This window comes from Corvus hawaiiensis, chromosome 26, assembly GCF_020740725.1.
Source record: "Corvus hawaiiensis isolate bCorHaw1 chromosome 26, bCorHaw1.pri.cur, whole genome shotgun sequence".
Taxonomy (NCBI): domain Eukaryota; kingdom Metazoa; phylum Chordata; class Aves; order Passeriformes; family Corvidae; genus Corvus; species Corvus hawaiiensis.
This window is the reverse complement of record NC_063238.1, coordinates 25,329,712-25,356,072: the sequence shown is the minus strand read 5'-3', so window position 1 is coordinate 25,356,072 and position 26,361 is coordinate 25,329,712. Positions and strand designations below refer to the sequence as shown.

The following is a 26,361-nucleotide window of genomic DNA, read 5'->3' as shown; positions in this document are numbered from 1 at the left end:
TATCTCTCATCTTCTGATACTATTCAACCACTTTAGATAACCACTGCTGTTTATCTAATGCACTGGAAATTTTGTAGTAAAATAGTGCTAATATAATGGTTCCTGAGCCACTTCTGGGGCTGTAATTAAGGAAGCAGGCAGAAGAATGAAGATATCACCACACTTGTTGATCTTTGCCTGTCACCTAGGTCCACATTGCCACAGTAAGCGTTAAGCTGCTTTACTTAACAGTAAGGAATGAACAAAAGCAGTTTTAATACCAGTGATGTTACCATGTTGTAGGTACTTATTTAAGCAGTAAGCTACACAGCATGATTGCAGGCTGAATTAGGTCACACTTTGTCACATGGCCTATTCCAAATTGATGTTACTTCTGTGTGATTGTCCTTTCAGGAGCAGTGATGTACTTTAATAAATGAATAAGCTTGGGCAACACTTCCAGAACTACTTAAAACTACAAAATTAGGCAATTGCAATTCATGAAGCATATGACAGAAGTGCTGTTACTGTCAGAGAAACTACAGAGCTTACAACTATAACTCATGATTTAATCTGCAGAGTCAGTTGAACTTAAACCAATTGTAATAATATTTAAAGCATAATATCTGATACATGTAAGAGAGACAGTCCAGATTTAGATGACTAGCAAAGAAAACCCCTACTACTATCATGTTAAGGACATGAATTACTTCTAACTGAAGTAAGAAATTTTGTTGGCAGTTCTTAAAATTTGTTTGTAAACACACCCGTTTCTCCTGAGGGGGATAGAGTTACTTTGTTTAGATTCTAGGCAAAGAGCTTAAAAACTGTCTACAAATAGGTCCTCTGTCCAGAAAGCATGGAAAAAGAGCAGTGACTTACTCCAAGTGCTCTGCAGTGGTTTGAAGAAATGAACGTGAATCCCAGACGCAGTTAGTGGAGTATGGTGCTTAAACTAATGTGCCCTACAAAATTAATTTGGGTGGGTGCAAGCTACAAGGATGCAGCTACACTGTCACTGTCTCCAGGCACACTTCATTTGCAGTTAGGTGAACTATATTTGGACTATTTTCACTGCTCAGCATACAGCATGTCCTATGTTTGTTCAGTCCTTAGCAAAACGGGGCCCTGCTCTTGACTGACCTCTAGACTGCACAATGATACTAATAATAAATACCAGGGAAATAAATGATGACTTAACACATTTGATATATTTCCCCCAATATCGAAGAGCAATATGAATATGTACACCAGCATGCTGTAAGCAGATTCTGATGTATGCTATATATTTTTAGCACAATGGCCTTGATCCAGGCATTTCTGACATCTTCTACTGTCTTTCATCATTTTGCAGTGAAGTTATGTAGGGTACTCTAGATTTGAGGTAGCTGTGGTCTAGTATTAAAATTAATGTTGTAAAAAAATGTAGCTTAGTAGTACCCTTTAGACAACTGCTGTGCAAACAACTGTTTGTTAGAAAAAATAAATCACTGAATAGATGGCACAAATAACTTTTGTCCCAGTGTTCATATGTTGTGCTGCAAAATAAATGTTAAGTCTAGGAGAGAAATTTATTTCCTCTGCTGCCTATTGCTATGCTTTATTGCTTATAAACAATTGTTTTTAAAAAACTAATAACACAAAATAAGAATATTTAGAATTCTATTGCTGTCACTCTTATGATAAACTTCTGCAAAAAACAGCTAAGGTAAATTCTGATGTGGTTGAGGGCTCACCAAGAAGTTAACTACTGGTACTGATTATAGCCATATTTCTTATGACCTCATGTGAAGGGAAGTTATGGGACAGAAAATACTGGGATTGGTAAAGGAAAAATACTGTTACTTCATTAAGCTGAGATCTAGTCAACATCTTAAATTGTCCTCATTCTTATTGTGTATTAAAATGGTGCTGAGAGGTTCCAACCAGGACTTGGCATTAGAGAGACACTGTAAGATTGTCTCCAATTTTGCACACAGTCAGAGCAGGAATAGAGAGAAAGGAATTAAATGTGGAGTAGTTTTACAATGGGCCATAAAACTGCTATTAATCTGTGGGTGGCATTTGCTAACAGTATAGTCTGAACTGGGAGAATTGAAAGGAGGAAGAGAAAAAAAAGAAGAGCAAGGATGGCAAAAAGGAAGTGCACTTAGCAGGAAGTGAAGTGAAGCTGAAGTGACTATAACTAACTGATCATTAAAAACATAATAATGTTGGGAAGAAAAGTACAGGAGGAAAAAAAAATCATATACTGATATTGTCAGTGGGTGCCTGATAATTCTTGCTGAAGCTGCCTCAGCAGTTTCATGTGCCAACCTTGAGCATCATACAGAAGAGTGACTGCCTGTTACAGCAATCTTGATTTGGTTCAAGGGGAAGCATGTGTGCTTTGAGGATGTTTTATCTTCACCTGCCTTCAAATACAAAAGAAAGATGCTGTCAACATCTGTGCCAGTTTACAATTATTCCTACTAATAAACTTCTATTAGTCATCTTCAGATAACAGCAAAGAACAACCACCAAACAAAAAATGCAGTCATGATTAGAATTTCATGTACATAAAGATATGACTAGGATTTAGAACATACTTTTCAGGCACAGGAGTAAAGATATTCTCCCAAAACATCAGAGATTAAGAAAGCTATCAGCAGAGACCAACAGGAGTAGCAAAAAAAGCTGCCAAAAATTAATAAGACTCTTTACTCAGGCAACATGGCTAGGAAAGAAATTTGTAGATCTGGTGGACTTGCTAAGGTTGTTACATGAGAAGATGTTGCTTGACATCATGAGTGTTTTATCTGGACTACTAACACATTATCTTCCCTGGACTTAAAAGATCCAGCTCATCTCATATGCAGGCAAACTGCTCCAGCAGAGTTTGTTTTTTTTTTTCTTTAGATCATCACTTCAGTATCTCACCTTTAGCTTGCCAAGCTCATTTAGTACTGAGGCAAGACTTTTGTATATCATCCTTCAATCTGCATCTTTAAGAAGGATGTTGGAATTACACCCGTGATGCCAGGCATTGATGCTTTGGTCTCTGTCATGAACAATCATTCCTGGGTACATGGTAAAGGGTAGCCACTTGTTTGTGCAATAAGTTGAAGGTAGTTTTGCCAACAGAGATACTTGAGTTGCTTGGAATTGCATTTAATCTGAAATGCTAATTAGTGTTGTCTTCTTTGTTATGCAACTAAAATCTATGGAAAGAGAATCATATCACATCTCTCAGTTGCAACTGTAATTACTGTGGGAGGGTTAGAAGTCCCTGTGCGTTCATAGGCTTTGTGTGGTGTCTTTTCATAAAAGAAGTAATGATTCTCTCAGTAGCTACAGACCAGATTTCTTGAGCATTCCTTCAGTGCCCCATTGTAAATAATCAAAATTTAAAAAATGAATGGGATACAGTGCATGAAAAAGAGCCACCTGAGGTTTCACTGAAGAAGTTAGTTAGACTTGTGAGTAGAAAGAAACCTAAAAGATTGTTGGCCAAGCTGCTGTGAATGCTTTACTTATTTGTATAAACCTATAGGCTGTGTATTTGTCTTCCATGAAATGTTAATTTTGTGTGCATACTCATGTCTTTGGAGAGATGAACACTTACAGGTTCAAACTGTGACTGGGCAAATGTACTGAAGACTAATCCATTGAGTACTCAGTTAACTCTTCAGTTAATGATGCCATCTCTTGTACAAGATGTTTCTGGACCACAACTTCCCAGAGTTGGAAAGTATTCATGCTTGGCTGGTTTACCTTCCTTCTTTCATGACCATTATTAATGCTGAATCTTCATCCAGATGCTCACCCTTAAATAAACATCTCCTCCCTTCTAAATGAGACATCCTCCCAATATATTTCTCTTCCTTCCCAAATAGATGGGGATTTGGAAACAAATGCAGGAGAAATCACAGAACAATAAATGAAAAGAAATAACGTCAAGTTGTGACAGGAAAAGTTATTGGATACTAGGAAACATTTCTTCACAGAAAGGGTTGTCAGCATTAGAACAGGCAAGTTAACTCACCATTCCTGAAGGTATTTAAAGGATATGTAGATGTGACACCTGGGGACATGGTTTAGTAGTAGACTTGGCAACGCTATATTTACAGTTGGACTCAATGATTTTAAGGGTCTTTTCCAAATGAAATTATTTCATGATTCTATGAAAGAAATGAGATGAATGAGAAGAAATAGCATAGAGCACTCTCCGTAGCAATGACAATTTGTGGAGCAAGAACTCTGGTCAGACTTAACACATCTATTTTCAAGGTGTAGCTATAAAGCCTTACCAACATAAGTTAACTTTAGCTTTTCGCAGGGATGGCAATACTTTGTTATTCCAAACAAATGGTTCTAGTCCAACAGGGGCAGTAAACACTTCTCATGCCTGCAACAGGCACTGCAAAATTAAAGATAAATATAAAAGTTGCGCTGTGAATTCTCTTTGCTTTTGACAACAGGTAACTGTGCAGCAGGAAAACAGGCAATCATAATCGAACAGGAAGTGTCACAAGGAATTTCTATGGGGTCTGTAATTTTGCATCCACAGCAGTTGCACTTTTTGTGCTCCCAGGGTAATCTTTCGGTCTCTCTGCTGAGATGCAGATTTGGAGATCAGAAGCACCGCAGCCCCGGCTGCCAGGGTATCCTTGTGCTTTACAGACTGGGATTGGATTCAGGCAGTTTTACTCAGGGCCGAGAGCCAGGGCACTCAAACACCCACTGGGTTATCCTGTGTGGGCCGGGGACCAGGGCTGCTCAGCCGCCAAGACATTCACCCTCCCACCTTCTGATGCCGCCTCAGCCTCCCCGAGTGGAGGCGGCTGCCTCGTTGGGACGGGGCGGGACGGCCGCTGCCCGGGGCGGGCCAAAACCCGGCGGCTGCAGCGGCGACGGAGTGGGAGGAGAGGGAGGAGGTGACGAAGGAGGAGCCGGAGGAGCCGGAGGAGCCGGCAGGGCGGTGCTGCGCCGAGCGCAGCAGCCCGGGCCCGCCCCCGCCGTCTGGGGGCCGCCGCTCCGCCCCGCTCGCCCGCCCGGCCCGCGGCTGCCGGGAGCGGCTCCATGCGCTCGTGCCGGCAGTGCGCAGCCGCGGCGGAGCCGAGCCGGGAGGAGGAAGCGGCGCGCGGGGAGGGAGGCCGAGGCCGGCGGCGGTGGCGGCTCATGGCTCGGCGGGCGAGCGGGCGGCCGAGGCGTGCGGGCCGCTAGCGCTCCCCGAGGCGGCGGCTCCGGCGGGCGACGGGGCGAGGCGCCGCCGGCCCCTCCTGCGGCGGCGGCAGCTCCGGCTCCGTGTCGGGGGCGCGGCGGTGGCAGCTCCGGCTCCGCGCTGCCTCCCCGCGGGCGGGTGTTATGGCCCCTTGGGGGAGCGCAGAGGGCTCCCCGGCTTGGAGGTCAGCGCAGCTCCTGCTCCTCGTCGTCTCCTGCTGCGGTAGGTACCGGGCAGTGACGCCGCCCGTCCGCCTCCGTCTCGCGGGCCGGGAGGCGGCCGCGGGGGAGGGGGAACAAAGCGGCCTTTCTCCCGGCCGGCCTCGGCGGGGTCTCTGTAGCCTCTCAGGACCGTCGCCAGGCCCGGCTGGTGTCCTCGTACTTCCCTTCTCCGCCCCCAGCCCCGTCTCCTTCGAGCTCGACTGCTCCAGAACTCGCTCCGGGGATTTTTGTTTGTTTTGTTTGGGGTTTTTTTTGTGTTGGTAATTTATTTGTTTATTATTTGTGGGGGTTGACGGAAATCTCCTCTGGGAAGTCCTTAAAACTGAGGCCGGGATTCTGGGATTTGGCCCAGCTGCCCTCGGCTTGCTCTCCCGCAGATGTGCGTTGCCGGGAACTCCGGAGTTGGCGCGGGGCCGCACAAACAAGCCAGCCCCAAATCCTCTGAGTCACGAGTAATCGCTGCCTGTGGATAATGGGGATGGATGCTTGGGAGATGTTCCACGTCCGGCCAGCACGAACGAGGCCTGGTGTCGGGGGCAGGGCGGCCTCTCCGGGCCGCGGGGTCGGGGGCTGGCGCTGGTGATGAGTGTGTGACACATCAGCACAGGCCTGGAAGACCTTCCAGGGACCTTTGCTTCTGCTCGGCCTGTCTGCAGTTCATACCCGAATAGGATTTCATCCCTGGGTGTAAACCCATCTTTAAACACAACTGCTAATGAAAAATATTTGTGTAGATTACTGAGATTGGTTTTTACAGTATGAAGGTGGCCCAGTAACACATGACAGATCAGAACACAGATACCTGACAAAGAGAGTCATCTCATGTTTTCTCAGGGAGTTGTGTTTGTTTTATGAAGTCGAGCATAGGTTCTGTCCTTGGGCCTCAAGCAGGAGAAGCTGCCTGTGGCACAGAGCTGGGCATGTGCCTTGCCCTGAGGAGGACAGCGACAAGGGGTCCTGCTTCAGCAGTTTCTGAAGTAGTTGCCTTTGCTCTAAACACGTGATTGAGCATATGAAATTGGAATCTCTTTCACTGTTAAGAAAAGCAAGCTCAAGTCTGGAACATCAATATATTTCAGATTTGTCTGTGCAAAGTGCTTTGTCCAGCACATACTTTTGCCGCAACAATCAGTCCAAACTCTAAAAGTGTAGATGTACTACATAAACTTGTAGGAGCATTTCCTATTTCATATTTACATGAGAAGAAAAGTAAGGAAGGCTTCTTCAAACAGAGCTACAACTATGCCAGTACCTGTAACCAAATAGTTATGCTGGTAAAGTGTAATTTTTGAGCAGCTGTATTTGCATGAACAAAGTGGGGTACTGACCAGTCTTTTGAATGCATGCTAAGTCAAGCAAAAGAGTTTCATGTCAAAAGGTAAACTACCAGCCCAACTGAAAAGGAGTTAGTTAATGGTGGAGCAGGAAGTGGTAGCAAAAATCTCAAGTTTGGATATATTAAGCTGTTTTTCTGTTTGCATACTTAATGTACTTGAGAAATTTAATTTCTGTGGAAAGGTTTTCTAACAAACTCAGTGTGCTGGTTTTATTATACTCATCACAAAATTGAAAATAAAAGTCAAAATTATAATTGTGATATTCCTCATCAGCCTGACCTAAGTAAAACATTTTGAATTGTGATACTGTAACTTATATGTTACTGTTAGCATTTCCCTTACAAAAACTTAAATCACAAGCATAATTTTTAGTTAGAGAAAAACCAACCTAATAAAATTCTTTCTGAATAACATTTTTCATAGACCTTTAATCAAGACTTTTAAAAGTTCAGCCAAGAAGGCTTCATAAGTTTCTTCTGCCTTTCTAAGAAACACGTCACCATCCGTTAATGCCACTGCCAGGAAGGAGAAGGTGCTTCTGATTTTGATCAGCATGCTGTGCCACTTCATCCCCATGAGGGATTAGTTTCCCTTAACAGTTTTTGTTACAAATGTCTGAAGTTCTGACCAGTTTCACTGCGCAAAGGAAAGGAACTTTCTCCTCCCCAGGCTATAGTATCTAAAACAGAAGCAAGCACTTAAGTGTAGCCTTTTCTCTAGCTTTCATTTTGATTTCTCCCATTTATTTCTTTTGGGAGAAGGGAGTGAGACTGGGAACTATGTCCTATTAAACCATTTTACCTTCCTGTACAACTGCTTTTAGCTCTTCCAAACTAAACTAATTTAATACTGACGTGAATTTGATCAAGACACTGCTGTCAGCATAGCTCTGGACTGTAATGTTGATCCTGAGCAGAGCCTTCCAGATACCATTATGTTAAGGCTTTGAATGCAGTAGGCAGTACCTAAGGTAAATGCATGCTTGGAAAAACAATGGCGCATCACTTCAGTTGCCTTCCATTATGCAGTTGCACAGTTAAAATATCTAGAATTTTCTGCTAATTAAAATACTAAATTCACCAAGGTTGTTATGTGGGCATTGAGCTCTCCAGAGAATGTTTCTCTGTTTCCCTGTAGTTGGTGAATTTTTCAAACCTTTCTTCTGATGATGACTATAATTATAAAAATTTGAGAAGGAGGAATACTGATGAGTGAAATATTGGAATAGCACCGACTAACAAGAATTACAGCTTGGTGGGGCGTTGGGCAACGGTATTTTTTGGTTTATATTTCCAGCCTTCCTGTTGGCTTGAGAGTTTTATATCCAAGAAATAATTGGTTTTATGTGTCTCTATGTAATCCTGGCCTGGCTTTTACTGGGACAAATATTAAGACATTTCTGCTTATCTCAAAGGCCATAACAGTTATCTGAGTTTAAAACAGAACCATATGTTGTGCAAGTAATTTTTTTAGGGGAAAAAATGTTGTTTGAGAAATCAGTCCTGTTCTTGAGGGCAATATTTTTCAAACCAAAGTTCCATGATTGATCAACTGGAAATTAAGTAAATCTTGGAATTGTAGAATCATGTAGGTTAGAAAAGACCTTCAAGATCAGAGTCCAACCACAAACCCAGCACTGCCAAGTCCATTGTTAAACCATGTCCCTGAATGACACATCTATACATGTTTAAAGTACCTCCAGGGATGCTGATCTTACTTACTTTCTTGCTAAAACATGAGCTTAAGTTAGAGAACTGAATTTCTAATGTTACCATTTTGTTTGATTTTTATTTAACTCTTGATAGGATGACGGTTTATATCTTAATTGGTACTGTGATGCAGCACTTTCAGGACCAGTTTGTAAGGGATTCGTGTTCAGGGCAGAGGCTGAGTTATGAAAAGTCTCTGAGGTGGGATAATGCAAAAACTAGGACATGCCTTCCTTTGGAATGAAGTCTGGAAGCATGGGTATTTGGCTTTCAAATTTCTGGAAATTCGAACTTTATATAGTCTTAACTATACTTGTCACCCAGTTACATTAATTTGAATTTCTGTCCCATTGACCAGAAGGCTACAGAAAATTTCTTTAAAGTTTTGTACAGTTGGTAGCAGTCAGTGCAGTGGTACAGTAGGTGAATCTCCCTGCTTCTGACTTCCGGATGTAAATGTGTGTCAGAAGAAAAATATTTACAGTAGTAGGACAGGGACACTAAAAGAGTTCCAAGGTAGAAATAGTGGCAGGAGAGGTCAGTCTTAATTATCCTTATCTCCAGGTTTGTTTTGGTTTAGTGAATACTTTTGGGAGCACTAGTACCTGAGAAATATTAGTGGACATCAGAAAATTATTATTCCCTAAAATTGTGATTGAAACAGTGTTTTATGTTAGACTACTGAGACTATGCAATGCAATGCTATTGATATTATTTTGTCATGTTAAAGAAAAACACAGTACACTTATATAAGCTTTAAAACATTTAGTTTTGGATTAGACCCATTCCAGGTTTCTGTGGTACAGATGTTGCTTGAAGTTAAAAAAAGGCTGTATATATAACTCATTCTTCATTCAGTTCTAAGGGAAGACAAGTAAAATTGTCATAAAATTTCACTGGTCAGGACCCGAACTTTACTTGTGTGTCAGTTTGTTAATGATGGTATGAGATGAGGAAGAATAAATAGTTCTTTGGGTTCATTCACCTTGTTTGAAATAATAGCCTGAATCATGTAAGCAAAAAAAGTCTGCCAGCTGGTTTATTCAGTTTTCTAAAGAATTTGAACTCTAAGTCCAGAACAGACTGTCCTAAAGGAATTGCTTGACTTAATAAATTATTGTATCTTAAACTCTTGAATGTCAGTCTTTAGTGATGTTTTGTGATATACTGAACAGATATATTTTGCTAAGTTGGAAATTGTATTATTGGCAAAACCACTGCATTTAATTTATTAGAACAGTTTTGTAGTCCGTTAAGAGAACAAGTCCTAATTTTAACACTGTAGGAATTTATATTGTCTAATAAGTTAGTCTTATGTCAACTTGTCCAAGTATGTACATATTCAACTGACCAGAGCCAGTATTGCATCTATAGTCAAAAGGTCTGTGAGGTTATGTGAACAATATTTAAAGTGACATTCATTTGAACGGAGAAGAAAAAAATCCATAGCCTAAACAATCTCATAGCAAAAAGTTTGAAAATTGAATATAAGGTAGTTAGTGTGATTGTTATTATGCACTAAATGAGAACACGGTCAGCCAGAGGAAGAGCAGAGGTGTACTTGTAACCAGAATCATGACAGAAGCCATCTGACTCCATTCCTGTCATCAGAGCAAAGCATGTGATTAGCCTGGCTTTTTCATCTGTTTCTGTCATTGCTAGGAGAGGAAGAGCTCTACTGCATTAGTGTTGGAAGGACCCTACAGGTGAATCTCTTTTGATTCCTTCACTTCAGTCACTCCTGGTTTAATATCAAATAGATGTTAACTGTATCAATATTATTTTCAACTAAGCACTAAATATTTATCATTTGTTACTTGGTCTGGCTAAAACTTGCAATTATCAGTCTTGTGGTTTGTTAAGAGATCTCAAATTTTTAAACTTCAGGCCTTTGGTATGTTAGGTACATTCCTTCACATGTTATGTACCTCTTACCAGGTACCTCAAGTTTCCCAGGGTGTAGGCATTATTTCCATACTTATTAAGTATAATTCACTAATTTCCTTACAGGTTTTTAAAAAATTCATGAGTTCTGTTTGTACTGTGTAAATAATGTAGTTTTGCTTTCTTAGATGTCTCGTCATTTTCTAGTTTTAGTGTTCCATTTATACTGTCCCAGATAGTTAATAATTATGTTAAAATACTGGGACAGCTGAGATATCTAGCTAGGCAGTAATTGAGAGAGTGTGATTTATTGACAGCCTGGGATGTTTTTAGCTTGTATGCATTTCAGAATTACTAGCTGTGGAATTTTTGCAGTACCAGTTATTACTTGAGGTGTCTGTTGTTCGGCAAAATTCAGCTTCCATAATTTACATGGTTTTAAGAAAACACTGGGTACCAGTGCATTGGATGCTATAAAATTTGGTTGTAGATTTGAGTTCCTGTGTTTATCCCCTCAGTAGAAATAAATGCTCCAAGTAATTTATAGCAGGCTGTATGATACCATGCTCTGAAGAATCGTATTGTTCTGACTACCTTATTTTTTTGTTTCCTTCACTTGATTTTTTGCTGCAGTTGTTACTTCACTGAGGCTTCATTATGCAAAGCTTTACAATTGCTTTGAAATATATAGTATTGATTATTGTGAATATCTAAGTTAAAACTACTAAATTCAGCAAAATTGACTGAACAGTGCAAACACTTCAAAAAAGTAAGTTGTGGTTCAGACTTGTTTCTCTGAACAGATGCTTTAAATTTGGATATACTATAACTTTGTCTAATAACATTGTTATTATAACATTATAACATTGTTATCATCATGGTGGTGTCTTCTTATCAAGGCTTGCACATTTAGTAGCTAGTTACTAGGATTTTTTTTTTCCCTGCTATTCTATTTGACACTGGATTTTAAGTTATGAGGGAATTTCTATATATCTTTCTCAGCTATTTTGTGAGGAGCAACTTTTTGGAGCTAGTCAGGAAGTTAGCAAGCAAAAATAAGAGCCTTCCCAAAATTAAGAAAGCTTACAAGTAGAGCATGTTTTGAAGGGGGGAAGGGAGCCACACGAAACCATTTGGTTTAGTACCTTGAGTTGTCATAAGATGGTCTCTCACTTAAGCATCTTGTGAGTTTTAGTACTTATAGGACTTTCCCAGATATATTTAGTTAGTTGTGGAATTTTTTGTTGTGTGAGAAACCTGAACTTGCTCACGCTTAGTAAATTATAAATGCCACAAAGCAATGAAAGTGAACTAGTTGTGTTTCTCTGTGAGTGGAAAGTACATTTGAACTATGTATTGGGATGGGAACTGCATGCTTCACCCAACTGATTGTGTCTAATTCATGACTACCCTTTGCTCAACCTCAGAGATGTTTCCTCTGGTAAGTGGAAGCCCTTGGGACTGACTGGGTAACTAGAGCAGACATTCAAAGTCAGTTGTAGCCATAAAACAGTAGAGTGATTCTCTAACAAGCAGTGTGAGCACACTTAGGCATGTGGTGGAAGTCTATAATGAAGTTGCTTGTATTTAAAAGTTAAGAAAAAATTAGTCTGCTAGAGGCTCCTGTAACTTGGTTTTATTACTCCAGCTTTGTATGCACGTTTTGGGAGATACAGATAAGTCCCTCTGAAAGCACAGAAGGATTGTGAGAATAGTCCTTTCATGGAAAACATAAGATTTTCCTTTAATTTATATCTAGTGTTACTAGAAATAAGTTTGTTCTAGTCAATTATGTCTCTTAAAAATTTAATGATCCTACTCATTTAATGAGCTGCTCCTTTAGAAAGAACTCTTCAATAAATGAAGGTAAGCAGTTTAGAACAGAAAAATGAAGTCTTGTTTGATGTGCCTCGTAGTGGGAAGGCATGCACTTATACTCATATGCTCTGACTTCTAGATTTTAGCTGTACATGAATTTTCATAAGACTTTGCCTAATGCCTTTTTTCCTATGCTTCACAAAGAGTATTACAATCCAGTGAATTAGTATACCCTGGTAGGGTGTTTTCCTTCTATGAAACTGTATGGAGTATCTCAAGTAAAAGCTTCCATTAAGGATACTGTAGTAAGTGGGACTGAGTAATGAATACATCACATGCAGTAAACAAATGCATATATATATATATGTGCTTCTCTTATCACATAGTTTTAAGTGGAGGCTTTAACCTCCCATTTCTTTTTTTTCCTGCACATAGAGTTCAACAGAGTAATTTTCAAACAGAAATTTATTCTCGAGTGCTAATTATTGTGCTTTTTTTTTGTAATATTGTTGTATTTACTTCAGCCTGCTCTTGATATTACTAAAGAATTACATTTTTCCATTTGCTCTCTTCTAAAGAAGTGCTCAGGGAGAGTGTGCAGGGATTTAACTCAAAATGTGTGTTTAAACCATATGGAAGTATTTGTAACTGGACTTGAGAGAATAAATGTTTCATTTTTTCCAGTTTATAATTTTTAAAAGTACGGAGAAAGAACATATGTCCTTTCCATGATCTAAACATCAGTTAAAATAATCTGAGAGAGATGCCTACTCTTAAGTCAGGAAGATGAATGATATCAGACACATGACTCTTGATCACAGCAACTTGCAGCTGGAAGCACTGACAGGGATGGATTTGGGTGACTGTGTAATTAGAAGAAATAGCTTCCCTTGTCAGGGCACCTCCCATTTGTCATGTTTCCTATCTAAAGGTACTGAATGAGCAGCCAGTTCCATGGCTAAAGTTCAGCTAGTGTCTGTGGTTGGAGAGATTCACGAAGACCGGAGAGCTGTGGTGGCAAGGGAGGGAAAGCTTGGAACGTCTTGTTAAGGCATGTTCACAGCTAAAGGTGGCAGAACTGTTCTTCAGAGTGGAATAGGAGGCCAAGATGTCTGCAAGAGCAGCTGTTTTTTAAGAAGTTGTGCAAGTAGAAGGGAGGAAAGGAACCAGCCTTTTATTTTGAGGGTGTTAGGGTGGCTGAGTGAGCCACCATAATCAGTCTAAGAAGTTACTCTTACGGGCAAGCAAGAGAAGGGGTTTGAATGCAGGAAGAGCTTGGAAATTGCTTGAGATCTTGATCTCTGGCCTTCCAAGTATTCTCAGGCAGAGGGATGCTACAGGAACATTAGATTCCTGCATTTGACCTGTATTTTAGCAAATAAGTGAATAAACAAATAGAGATCTTTGAACATTTTGTAATTCAGCAAATGGTTTTCATCAATGTTTTAAACATCCTTTTTTGCAGTCCCTTTTCTGGCTGATAACTGGCATTTGGCATTTCTGCACTCCAGCAGCTTTACTGCCGGATGTGCCTGGGAGCTGAATGTTTGTGGAGTCCAGTTACTAATGACCTACCTCCCTGTTGTTGCTGATCCAGCTAATGCTGTTTCCAGTGCCTCTTGCCTAGGTGTCGTCTAGTTCATCTCACTTCAATTCCAGATTTCAAGTTACCTGTTGCATCTGTCATCTATGCACACTGTAACAAAGCCTCAGTGGTATCACAGGTCTCATGTAAATAACAGTCCAGTATACCGCAGCTGAGTGATAATGTTACTAACCTCTTTTAAAGTCCGCAATACTAGCTTTCTGGTTTTCTTCATCATGGAAATGTAGGACAGTACACAGGCCTTTTGCCTTTACACTGTAGATGAGTAAGGCTTGGGAGAAGAGCTGTACCTTTATCCTCTTGCCTTAGTGAGGAGCACAGTCCACCTTCCCCACTGTCAGTTGGAATTGCAAAGCTTGTGTGTGGTGCTGTAGTGGGCTGACCCTGACTGAACACCAGGACCCACCAAAGTCACTCTTTAACTCCCTTCTGCAACTGGACAGGGGAGAGGAAGTATAACAAAGGGTTCATGGGTTGAGATAAGGTCCTTGAGAGAGATCACTCACCAAATACTGTCATAGACAAAACAGACTGGAGTTAGAGATGTTAATTGAATTTAACAAAATCAAAGCAGTAAAATGAGAAGTAAAAACAGACCTTTCTCATCTCTACCTCCTCCCCACCAGTGATAAAAGGGACACAGAGAATGGGGGTTAGGTCCAGTCATCACAGTTCATCTCTGCCGCTGTTCAGGGAGGGGAGTCCTTCCCCTGCTCCAGTGTGGGGTCCCTTGCATGGGAGACAGTTCTCCATGAGCTTCTCTGGTGTGAGTCCTTCCCATGGGCAGCAGTTCTCAGTGAACTGCTACATCATGGGCCATTCTTCCTTGGGATGCAGTCCTTAAAATCCAGCTTGGATTCTTCACAGGGTCACAAGTCATAGCAGGAAACCTTCTCCAGTGTGAGCTTCTCTCTCCATGGGGTTGCAGATACCTGCCAGGAGCCTGCTCCAGCACAGGCCTCCCATGGTGTCACAGCCTCCTCTCAACATCTGCCTGCTCTGGTGTGGGTCTCCTCCACAGGTGCAGGTAGGTCTCTGCATCCCTGTGGTCCTCCATGGGCTGCAGGGGCACAGCTGCCTCACCGTGGGCTGGCTGCACCATGGGCTGCAGAGGAATCTCAGCTCTAGTGCCTGGAGCACCTTCTCCCCCTCCTTCTCCACTCATCTTGGTGTCTCCAAACCTGTTCCTTTCACATATTCTCACTCTGCTCTTCTCTGGCCGCAGTTACATCTGCACAGCAACTTTTTTTTTCTTCTTGTGTAAGTTATCACAGAGGCTTTGCCACCATTTCTGATGGGCTCGGCCTTGGCCTGCAGCACATCTGCCTTGGAGCTGGCTGGCACTGTCTCTCTTGGACATGGTGGAAGCTTCCAGCAGCTTCTCGCAGAAAGCCACTCCTGTAACCCCCCTGCTAGCAAAACCTGGCCATGCAAACACAATATAGGTGCCTTTAGGGTCCATGAGGAGTTTTCCTGGAATAAGAGATCCTGTTTTCTAACTGTGTAGATCAGGAGGAGCAGCAGTGCAACTGTCCTATGCAGTGATGACATCCTTCAAGTCAGATCTGCCCAGAGAGTAATGTTAAGGTCATAGTTGAGGAGTTGAGAGACATCCCACACTCATAACTAACAAAGTTTTATCAGTGCTTGATTTTGAATTAGTATCTTGAAATGAAAGTTTTTGAATTAGTATCTTGAAATACTCAGCTGTACATCAGTCTTAAAATGTTAAATAAAAGCGTGGAAGCCAGGAATATGTATGTGAGAATTAAGTTAATTGGTCTATGTTTGACTTTTTTTCCACTAGTTTTCTGAAACTGTCCACATTTTGCAGCTTTACAAAGGAGGTCTGAGATAGCAGTTTAAAGTGTTGGTCATGAAGGGATTCAGCATAAAATGCAAAAGCTGTCAGGAATGACTGATGATTAAAATAAGGCTGAATTTAAATTTTTCATCTGAGATCTTGCTTACTGACCCTACACCGCATTTGGGAGCCAATAAAGTGCGCAAAGAACCTAATTTGAAATAAACATGCACAGTTTCTCAGGCATGTGTGTTGCTCAACTAAAATGATCACATCAAATGATTTTTTTTCGAGGGAGATGAGTTAGTGTGATGAGAAAGAGGTCTGAACTAGCTTTAAACTTGAATTGTTGAATATGTTGTATAAATTACTGCTATAAACATAAGGATCATGGTGTTAGATTCTTACTAAGCAACTCCTTCATGCCTTTACTGAAATATATTGTATTTTGATGTATTTTTGAAGTGTCTTGATGATATTTTAATTTATTCAGACAGGTAATCAGGGTTTGGTTTGCGGTTTATGGGATTCCATTGTCCTGGGAGTACTTTTCTCCCTATATCTGGAAGCCTGCTCTTAAACAGGAAGGATGTGTACTTAAATTAGCAATATACCTCATTATATAAAGGCAGATAAATAGGGATTTGAACATGTAGGCACTATGTCTGACATTGATCTTGTGCTTGTCCCCATGCTGTGTCACATTTTTTGCTATTTTAAAATTCAGTGCCTCCCTTTAAAAAGGCTGTAGGAGCAAGTGCTGAATTTTGTTATCAGGTTGGCTTTTAATAGAGTGAAATGTATGTAAAATGAAAGTATTTTTTACCCTTTATTTTACAGCTGAATTAGTACATTGAAGCCTCATGTACCTGTTTTCCTCTTCTGGCTATATTCCCTAAAGAGGAAAGCTATTGGAGTGTTAGAGCCTTTTAGAAGCAGAATAAAGTATCACCTGTTGTAGCATGATCCATGATTAATTTAAAAACCCCAAAACATTCATTAGTGATACCTATACAGTGGTGAGGACAAAAGCTGACAGAAATGCCATCTGTACTGTTGCTTTTAGCCACAGCAAGCCTAACCAGGGGACTGAACCAACTAAAATACTTTGGGTGAATACGCAAATCTCTTGAGAAATCATGTTCTCTTGGTGCCCTAACAGTGATAATGGTGTATGTAAAAGTTGCCATGTAATGTCAGTGCTGAGCCTCTGAGTACTTCTGCAGGTGATCCAGAAGGGAAAAGCAAGTAAATAGTCAAGGGGCTAACAATAATTGTGAAGTATAAAAAGTGTAAGAATTTGCAAGTATGCTGTTTTCACAATATCTGCTTTATTACAAATAAGCCTTGTTCTTCACTTTTGTAATCTATATCAACTGGAAAGTACTCCCTAATTTTAGAAAGTTGTATATGTATCTACCATCAGTAACAGATGAGGAATGGAAAAATCTGGTACCATGAAATGTTCCAGATTTCCTTTATACTTCTTTCCCAGAACTGAACCTCTTCTAGAGATACTCTCTTTGTTTCTCAAATAGCTAACACAGAGCAAAGCCAATGCCCTTAAACTGTGACTTACTATTATTATTTATTAGACAAAGTTAGCAGTAAGGAATTGTAAGGGATGTAATCTGCTTTCATCAATGCACAAGTGTAACAGTGCTTTTCATGTACATTGAAAAGAAGCTACATCCAAAAGAATACAACTGCCTATCAAGTTTAGTAAATGGTATTAACATAAGAAAATAGTATCTTTTTCACTTAGCTCTTTTCCCAAAGCATTCTTCATCCCTTTCTTCAAAAAAAGTTTTTTTTTTCATACACAGGTTGAATCTGAGTGTCCAAACAAATGGCTGTTGTTTCTTTCCCTACTTGGCTGTTAACGTCACATGGGATCTCTCTTTACAAAAGAGCACATATGTACCTAGTGGTGACTTGCTGGTATTGGGCTTTCTTCTTAAAAATAGGCTTATTCCAAAAGTGTACTATAAACCTAACTTCCATCTGAATATACTGTGCTCCAAGATGTGATATGGTTGGTAGCAAACCTTCAATAAATATTTTCGTATTAATATATTCTTTTCATAGTCTCCTAAAAGCTCTTTATTATCTGAGATTTAATTATTAAGATAGACAAATACTGAGAGTATTCCTGTAAAGTATGTTGAGCAATGTAGAAGCTGAAGCACAGAAAATAAGTAGCTGTTTCATGGTTGTGCATGCATAGAGTTTGTTACTCCACATTTCTGGTCCTGTACTGATTCTGTGTGAGTGAAGTGGGGAGTCTTGGTTTGGCATAATTTAAGATAGAGTCAGTGTGGGAAAAGGCAGGCTTATTAAAGGGATGTGAGGCAACAGGAGCGTGACTTAATGATCTGAATTCCTCTTCAGAGAAGTCTCAATTCGCAGTGTAGGCAGATTAGTCTGGCCCTCAGAGGGAAGATAGAGAATGAAGAGTTGTCCTAAATTATTTAAATGCAAACAGCATCCTTCTGGGAAATACCCAGTTGCTGAGTTTTTGTTGTGGAACTGGAAATAGGCTACTTTCAGAGCATCGTCTGTTCTACTTTATTTAAAACTCCAGCTCCTCTCCTTGTCTGGTTTTACAGATGTTACTACCAACTGATTTCCTCTCATCTGCTCGTTAGAAACACAGTCTATTGTATATTTCAGCTGTTGTTTAAGTGAGTGGATGCAGAGTGCTTTAAGAGGTTTAGTGATGATCTGCTGCTGCCATTTAAAGAGCTCCTTCAGATCAGATACATTTTATTGGAAGCAGAGGTAGAACATTTTTTATCATGGATTACTGTATTCTGTGTGGAATCTCTTACACTTAGTAACAAATTTACAATGAAACCTCTGTCAGAATACAAATAGAAATGTAAGGTTTTTTCCTTTAAATTTTTATTAACTGGATTTTTGGTACTGTTACTCTTTTGCCAAATGTAGAAATAGTCCGAAGTGTTTGGAAGTTGTGGGGAGCGTGCAGATGTGCACAGCTGAGTGATTCACAGGAAGCGAAGCTTGAATTGATAGTTGGATTGCTGGGTAACAGTGAATATGTTCAAATTAAACAACTGAAGTGGCTTTTGGAGGATGAGGTTGTGAGCTGGATGGACAAAGGAACGGGCAGTTACTATGTAACTTGACCTTCAATCATCTGGTGTTCATTGGAATGGTTCTTGCCAGGGATTTCCACAGAGAGAGTAAAAAATTTTTTTTATATTATCCCATATATTTTAATAAGGTTTTTCTAGGAAGCTGGAATGCAGAAAGAAAGTTGTTTAAAACTTTCCTTACAAAGTTAATGACTCGTGTAAACAAGCAGTGAGGGTGTTTTTTGATCAAGAAAAGCATAGATCAGAAGAACTTGTGTCAAAGAGATGAGGTGTACTAGGTGTAGGGATAGCATACTGGAAGGTAATTATAAATATGAATGTAAGGGTAAATGGTGATAAGGATTTTGGAAATACCTGTTAGATGGCATTATCTTGTCCAAGGTGGTCATTCCTCTTGCTGTGTTTAAACCTCTCTTCCTATTTGTGCTTTTGTCATTGGAAAAAATGTCCTAGAGCTAATGCGCATTTGTATGTGTGTGTACACGTTTACTCATGGCTACCTGCTTTTCCCTCCCTGGGGAACTGGTGCTTTAGTAAGGTTTTTCAGAGCACTGCAGTGTGAGGCTCTTCGTGTTTTCTTAGTGCACATCCCAGGGGCGCAAGTTTCTTTGAACCTCCTTTCCTAGTTCTGCTGGTGGGACTGGCATGCGGGTGAGTCTGAGAACAGGAGTATTGGAAATGGGCAGCCTCATGCTGGCTGTGTTGAAGCTGAGGAAGATGGTATGGTTCCAAGTATGGCTGTGTTTCAGTGAAAGGAGGAAGCTTATTTCTTTGTCATTCATCTCCATAGGCCTTTTTTATTAAGGGGAAGTGAGTGCGGCAATTTACACCTCTGTAAATGTGCCTATTTCAACTACCTAACTTCCTGGAAATCTCTTTGCTCTTTTGAATTGCAGTGAAATTACATCTAAAACATGAAGGTTCAGAGTGCAATGAGACACCAGATCTGTGTTGATTTGACTCTGAGATAAACATGTATCATGAATTTTATAGATGTTTCCAATTCCTTGCAAAGCACTTTGATAGAAATTATGGTTCTGCTGCCCAGGACGACACAGATGTGGTTGACAGTCAGAAAGAAATATCTGTGCATATTTAAGAAGGAAAGCTGTATGTAGTTCAAATTTTATGTTACGTAAAAAAATGAGAGAAAGATTCTTGAATGCTTAGAGCTACTGTAGTACAATAAAATTTGGGATTTTGTGACCCATAAAATGTGACACTTTCTCTTACTGACTACTGTGAATAGGCGCAGAAAATGCTTTTTAGGGTCATACAAACAAGCCTTCATTTGTAAACTATGGCATCTATGAGTAATTGTGATCCTTTAGCTTCTGTGACAAATACTTGCTTTGTAAAAAGCCAAAACCAGAATCCATATAGCAAATTACTTGTGTGCTTACTTTAACAATTTAAAGTTTTCCAGGGGTAACGTGTATGTCTTAGGGATGTAGTTTGATAGCAAGGAAATTACATAGTTAAGTGTTTTGAAACAGACTTTGTTGCGTTCTCTTCGACCAATGTTACCTGTACTATAGCTGTCTTGAGGCTGTGTGGTACTCTTCTGAATTGCAGCTGCCTTAGCTGCCTATCTAGTCAAATGTTTATCTAGCTCTACAGAAAGGATTTTATTTTTCTTTATTTTGCAATCATGGAATCATTGTCCTACACTCATGTTTGTAGTTCCTGATAATAGAAGATTGTGTTTATCTTTTCTAACTACTGGGAACCCTCATGGCAAGATGCTGTAATACCCTACAGTCCTGTGCAATATGAGAAGTAGTATTCTGGCTGTCAGAAATGCATTTGTTTCCAGTGCATATAAAGGTGGTAATGTAAATTGTCCTTATCTTACAATTACTGTACTAAGACTGTTTTCACATAAGCTCTCCTGTCTCTGTTACTGCTTCCAGGACAGTGTAATTCAGGCTTTCCAAATGCTTATGAAAGCCTTTCCTTTTGGTGTTCAAATTTTGCACTTTTTTCTCAGTGAATTAGGGGAGAGAGGGAAGAGTGAAGCACAATGAGGAGATAGTTGTTAGCACAGGATAGCTGTATGTCAGAGTTGCGTTTCACTTGGTTTTAGTCTCCTGTTGTTCTGCTGTGTTTCTTTAGTACTGATAGCCTTATCACTTACTAACATTACTCAAGCCTAGCCATTCTTTCCTTTGGGCTTCGCACCACCTGGGTAGTTCTGTCCATGGGAAACACAAAGGCATCATATGTGCCACCTGTCTCTGCTGTGCTTCCTGTAAAGCACTGCCATTTGATTATGTTTTGGAATGTGGTGGGCTGGGATTTCCAGTTGTTTTATGTATCGTGCATTTTTATTGTATTTTCCTTTATCTGATAAAAATGTATCATACCCAGTTTTTACGCAGCAGTTAGTTCTGTGGGCAAGAGTTGTTTTTTCTTGTTCATACAGTTCCTGACACAATAAAGCTATAATAATGAGAAAAGCTTATTTGTGCTGTTATGGGGCAAGAAGCATGGCAGTATTATGTTACTGTATCATGAGCAAAGTAACAAAGACTCCAAACTTACCACAAATTTATTTTGAAAATTTATTTCTAAGATACTCTGTGGTGTTTGAAATAAAACAGAGGTACTCATGCTAGTGTGTGAGGTACAGCACCAGCATTATTCTTGCAGGACAAGAATCACAGGATTTATAGCAGATAACATGGAAAGGAAGGGGGATAAAAAAGCTCTCCTTTTCAAAGAGAAAGAGAGAATTTTGGTCTTAGCGATATGCACTTATTTGTCTATTGGTTTTTAAATTATATAAATAAATACAGACGGCTTCTAGACTTTTTTAAAATATCCGTGAGACTCTTTGGAGTTTCCCATTTAGAATCAATGACTTTAATCAATGCATCAGCTGTAGTGGAGTTTTCTCAAAGAAGAATATTGATCTTGCATAAAACACTGGAGAGAAAATAGGTTTTACTAAATTATAAATTTTATTGGATATTTCCCTTATCATTTGTTTGCTTTGATGAATCAAATTTGTTTGAACAAGAGAATCTAAAAATACGAAGGCTGCCAAGCACAGAATTCTTTCATGGGTGCTGAGTGTACCCATGCAAGTATATGTGCACGCATGTTAATATCACAATTATGCTTTAGCATTTTCACGATCTGATTCTTACTTAAAGAAGTTACTAATCTGAGTAAAATCAGTTTCATGTCTTGCAGGCAATCTGTCTTCTATTCATGTCTGTCTTCTATGACTTGTAGCGATTCACACTACGTTTTGAGGAATGCAGTATGTTACGAACAGCAAGTTAAAGCAAGTTTATGTCTTACTCTTCCTAAGTCCTGGGGATATTTAATAAACAGCACAGTTTAGGCAAGTCTAGAAAATCAGTATAGCTAATTAATAGCCTTTCCTATCATAGCAATTGAAATTTCCCAGTTGACAACAGTAGAGCATGAACTCTGTCAATTCAATGTCTTCTCAGTAGTGAGAATGGAAGCATCTACGTGTTGTGGTTGCCTTGAAACTTGGTGACGTCTCCACTTCTGTCTGCTGTAACTAGAGTAGATCAAATAGCTCATAATAAATAATGAAATTAATTTTGCACAAGGTTGTTTGTATGAGATTAACAAAAAGTATTGTTTCACAGATGTTGAAGGGACAGGCAAAAAAAGTGGGTTGCCTTAGGAGCTCTTTCCTCCTTTGGCTGTGCTTTTCATTGTGTTGTTGCAATCCTTGTAAATGCGTGCAGGGTTACACTATGCAAGGTTACTTCTACGCTTTAATTAGTTCAGTGAAGCATTAACAAGGAACCAAGACTATGTCTTGTGTTACTGGAAGGTAGCTGGGCAGACAGCATGACATTTGGGTTAAGTTCAGTTTCAGTGTGAATAGGTGCGTGGGGTCTAAAAATTCCGGTTACCAGACTGTGCATAAACAAGTCTGCACAAGTCTTTGCAAGGTCTGTAGTTTCTGTGAACTTTTTTCATACATTACAGGAAACAAGTTTTTCTTGGGAACTCTACAGTGTTTTTTAATTCTATCAGAAAGAAAGCAAAACACATTAAAGAGTGTAAAAAGTTGCCAAAATCAAAGTTTTATTTCTAGTAATAAGTAACAAGAAGGAAAGAAAACATAGTTTTATCTTTCAAATGAGGATATTTTTCCTAGATGCAATAAACATGCAGTGCTTTTATGATTTTCATATTTGATATATATGCAAAAAGTGCTGTAAATATACTGTTGCTTCACCGCCCTTCCCAGTAAACTGTTTGCTTTCAAGTCACTTATGTCACTACAGTGAATGCAGCTGGGATGTGTTGCAGTTAATTCTAATTTATTGTTGTCACTGTCATAAAGATGGAATTGAAGCTCAGCAGCTCTATACCACTGACTCCAGTATTCCCTGGTTTGCACAGGCCAATGTTCCAAAACGAATATAGCAGATCTGAAAATTACTGTTTCATTTCTCAATCCCCTACTTTTGCTTCAGACAGAACCATGAAATTTCCTCCTTGATCTCTGTCTGGATTGTGACGTCTTAGCCCATCTGCTGGATAAAGACTTCAAATAAATAGATGCTGTAACTTTATTTTATGAATCCAATGAGCTTTCTGGATTTTGAAACCATTATTCTCTGTATGTATCTTAGGCTTTTTTTGGTTTATTGGCACATGAGATGTAGGCTCACTAATAAAGGTGCAGCAGTAGAGCAGTGTTTTCCTTCTTTTCAAAAACCCTCGTGATTCTCCCCCACCCTCCAATATCAAGTACTCCTACACTATTTCAGTCTTTTTTGGAAAAAAAAAATCAGTTGTAAATCTGAGTCATACTGTAATCTGGAACCAGAAGCTTGGATGTTTTGCGGGTTCCTGGTGGAGATTCATGGAGTTATAGCAGATTATATTTTTATTCTTCAAGCTTATAATAGGTTTATGATGGTTGCAGTTATTATTTATGAATAATGATTTAATTTCTTCTGTTAACACTTTTTCAAGGTGGCACAGACCCAAATCATGAGAGGAAAAGAGGATAACCAGCAGTATTATATTTTAAGAATATATGACCTGATGAAGCCATGCTGTTACCATCTAACTTGTGATAGTTATGAAATCTTCTGTTTGTAGATGGTTGGTTTTTGATTATAATTTTTTAAAATATAACATATCAGTTCTATGTAGACTGTTGTGTACTAACATTTGTTCCTGTACTTAAAAAGAATTAAGATGAGAAATAATTGAGCATGATGCAAAAACAAAACCAATTTTTTTACTGCAACAGTGATTTAAAGAAACCAGTAGGTAAAAGTATGAAGCATGTGAAGAGTATGAATCAAATTTGCAATGCTCTTCCCTCTACTTTATAAGCAGTGTGCAGCCCACACATCAAAATTTTCCCCTAGTCTGGCACTTCTCAAATGTGACGTAGTTTGAGATTCTGAAATGGGATTTCAGAAAAGGATAGTTATTGCAGTTGAACACGTACAAATGGTCTGAGCAGTTCTTTTGTAAAATAACTGAGTTTTAGTACTTTAAACACAGCTGTTTAAAATAGCTAGAAACTTAGGGTTTTTCTAGTTTTTTAAGTAATATAGCAGTGGAAGTGTTCAAATAGGAGGGGGTAGACTGTTAGGTTCAAATTAATGATAGGGTCTAATCAGTTAAGAATAGGCTTCTAAGCCTTATAAAGGACATTTAAGGATGGGTAGGCAGTATAGTCTCTCTTGCTTCCCCTGCTAATTTCTGATCTGCTCCCTTTTCCTTTGATTTCCTCAATCTTTTTTTTTTTCAGTTGGGATTTAGCGGCAATGTAGGTGACTGAATTCCCTGTTTGAATTGTTTAATTTTGCTTTAGTAATCTCTTTTTTTTCTACTCTCCATCCAATGCGAAACACTGCATTAGATTGCCACCTGAGAACATGTACAGCTTGCAGGCAGTGGTCAGTCAGGTAACCTCCTTTATACCTGGCTGGGCAGAAGTGTAGGGTGTGACATGAATAGAACTACTTATGTGCTTAAAATCAGGAATCTTGTTGAAGCTGAGCCAGTGTCTCTGCTAGATTTCCAATTTCCACTGCATGCTGCCAAGTATATTAGAGCTGTCTATAAATAGGTTGTGGAATTTTTGAGTGAGAATAAAAAAAAGTCAGGTTCTTTTCTGTCCTTGCCTTTTAAAACAACAACTGAGAAACTTTAACTGTTTTTTTTGTTCTGAAACTTTCACACAAAAATCCTTCTGTTAAGTCAAATTAGTTTAGCTGCTACTTTAAAATTTTGTATTTTATTGATAGCAGACTCAAAATACAAGGAAGAATGGAAAGTGACTGGGAAGCCACACCTATGGAGCAGGAATGGGAATCAATTGTAGACTGCAGCATCTTCCAGACGTTTGCTTGATGTGTCCTGATGGTGCTTTGGGCTCTGTTTTAATACTCCAGCACCATCTGGCTGGCAGCATCTATGTCAAATTTGTATTATGCTAACATCTCAGATGAAAGGGAATTTTATTTATTTTCTTATGTGTGTTGCAACAGCCTTCACAATTGTTGTAATATTAGTGAATAATGTATGCAGTGCCTAATGAATCCAGAATGAGAACTTGTGTGGCTTACTCTGAATGGCTGCAGCAGCTGAGCTTATTCCTGAAATTGAGGTGGAGCCTCCCTGGCAGAACTGGAACTGTGGTGAGCAGAGGACACGCTGCGGGTGTGTATATTGGTACATCCCACAGCCTGGCAAGAGGGGATTTGTGGAGCAAAAGGAGTTAGGCTGAAGACGTAAGTTTGTGCTGTATATGTTTCTAAAGGGTTTTTCTTGGACTAGCTCTAGTGTGGCCCAGAAAACTCAGTACCCATTACAAGTAGGAATATATCCTCTAAAAGAAATCCAGTTTGCTCGTTCCAAGGCCACAGTGTAATGTGCATGAAAGCACAGAAGGTGGAGCAGATCAGGAGATTCAGAAACATGCCCCTTACGTGAAATAAAATACTAATGTAGACAAATCCCAAGTTCACACCACAAAACTATCAGGAATAAAGGATGTATTATGTATTATGTTTTGTTAGAGAAGCTAATAGATTTGTAATGACCTGATCACTGAATAATCTTCAAATTCAAAGCATTCACTGATGTAGTGAACTTAAGATTTTTGGTGTATGTGTTAGAATAGTCAATTTCTGAAGAAGGAATGTTGACTTTTTTTAGGTGTGAAGGTAGTGTTACAATGCTAAGGAATGTAAAAGTAGTAGGATATTTAGCTTTGGAGATTTTTAATTCAGTGTTATCAAGATTATAAAATTATATAATCACAGAATGGCCTATGCTATTAAAAGACCATCTACTTCACCTGCTGTGGGTAGGGGACCTTCCACTAAACCAGGTTGCTTCAAGCCCCATCCAACGTGACCCTGAACACCTCCAGGGATGGGACATTTCTATGGGGAAAAAACTCCTCTGTTCCTCACCACCTGCACAAGAATTTCCTCCTGGTATCCAAACTAAACCTGCTCTCTTTCAGTGTCGTCATTACCCTTTGTCCTATCACTACAGGCCCTCACCAGCTCTCTTATAGGCCCCCTTTAGGCACTGAAAGGCTGCAGTAAGGTCACCCCAGAGCTTCCTCCTCTTCAGGCTGAATAACTACAGCTCTCAGGCTTTCCTCACAGGAGAGGTGTTCAGCCCTCTGATCACCTTTGTGGCCCTG

General features: G+C 39.7%; 1 protein-coding gene across 1 annotated transcript in view; it reads left to right on the top strand.

Annotated features, from left to right (window-relative positions):
- Positions 1-5,212: 5,212 nt before the first annotated feature.
- Positions 5,213-26,361, top strand: part of LRP12 (LDL receptor related protein 12) — a 51,930-nt gene continuing 30,781 nt past the window's right edge. The window contains exon 1 of the mRNA XM_048286568.1: positions 5,213-5,404. Within this exon, the coding sequence (XP_048142525.1) occupies positions 5,326-5,404 (79 nt within the window). The 5' untranslated portion in view covers positions 5,213-5,325. The remainder of the gene's footprint in view (positions 5,405-26,361) is intronic.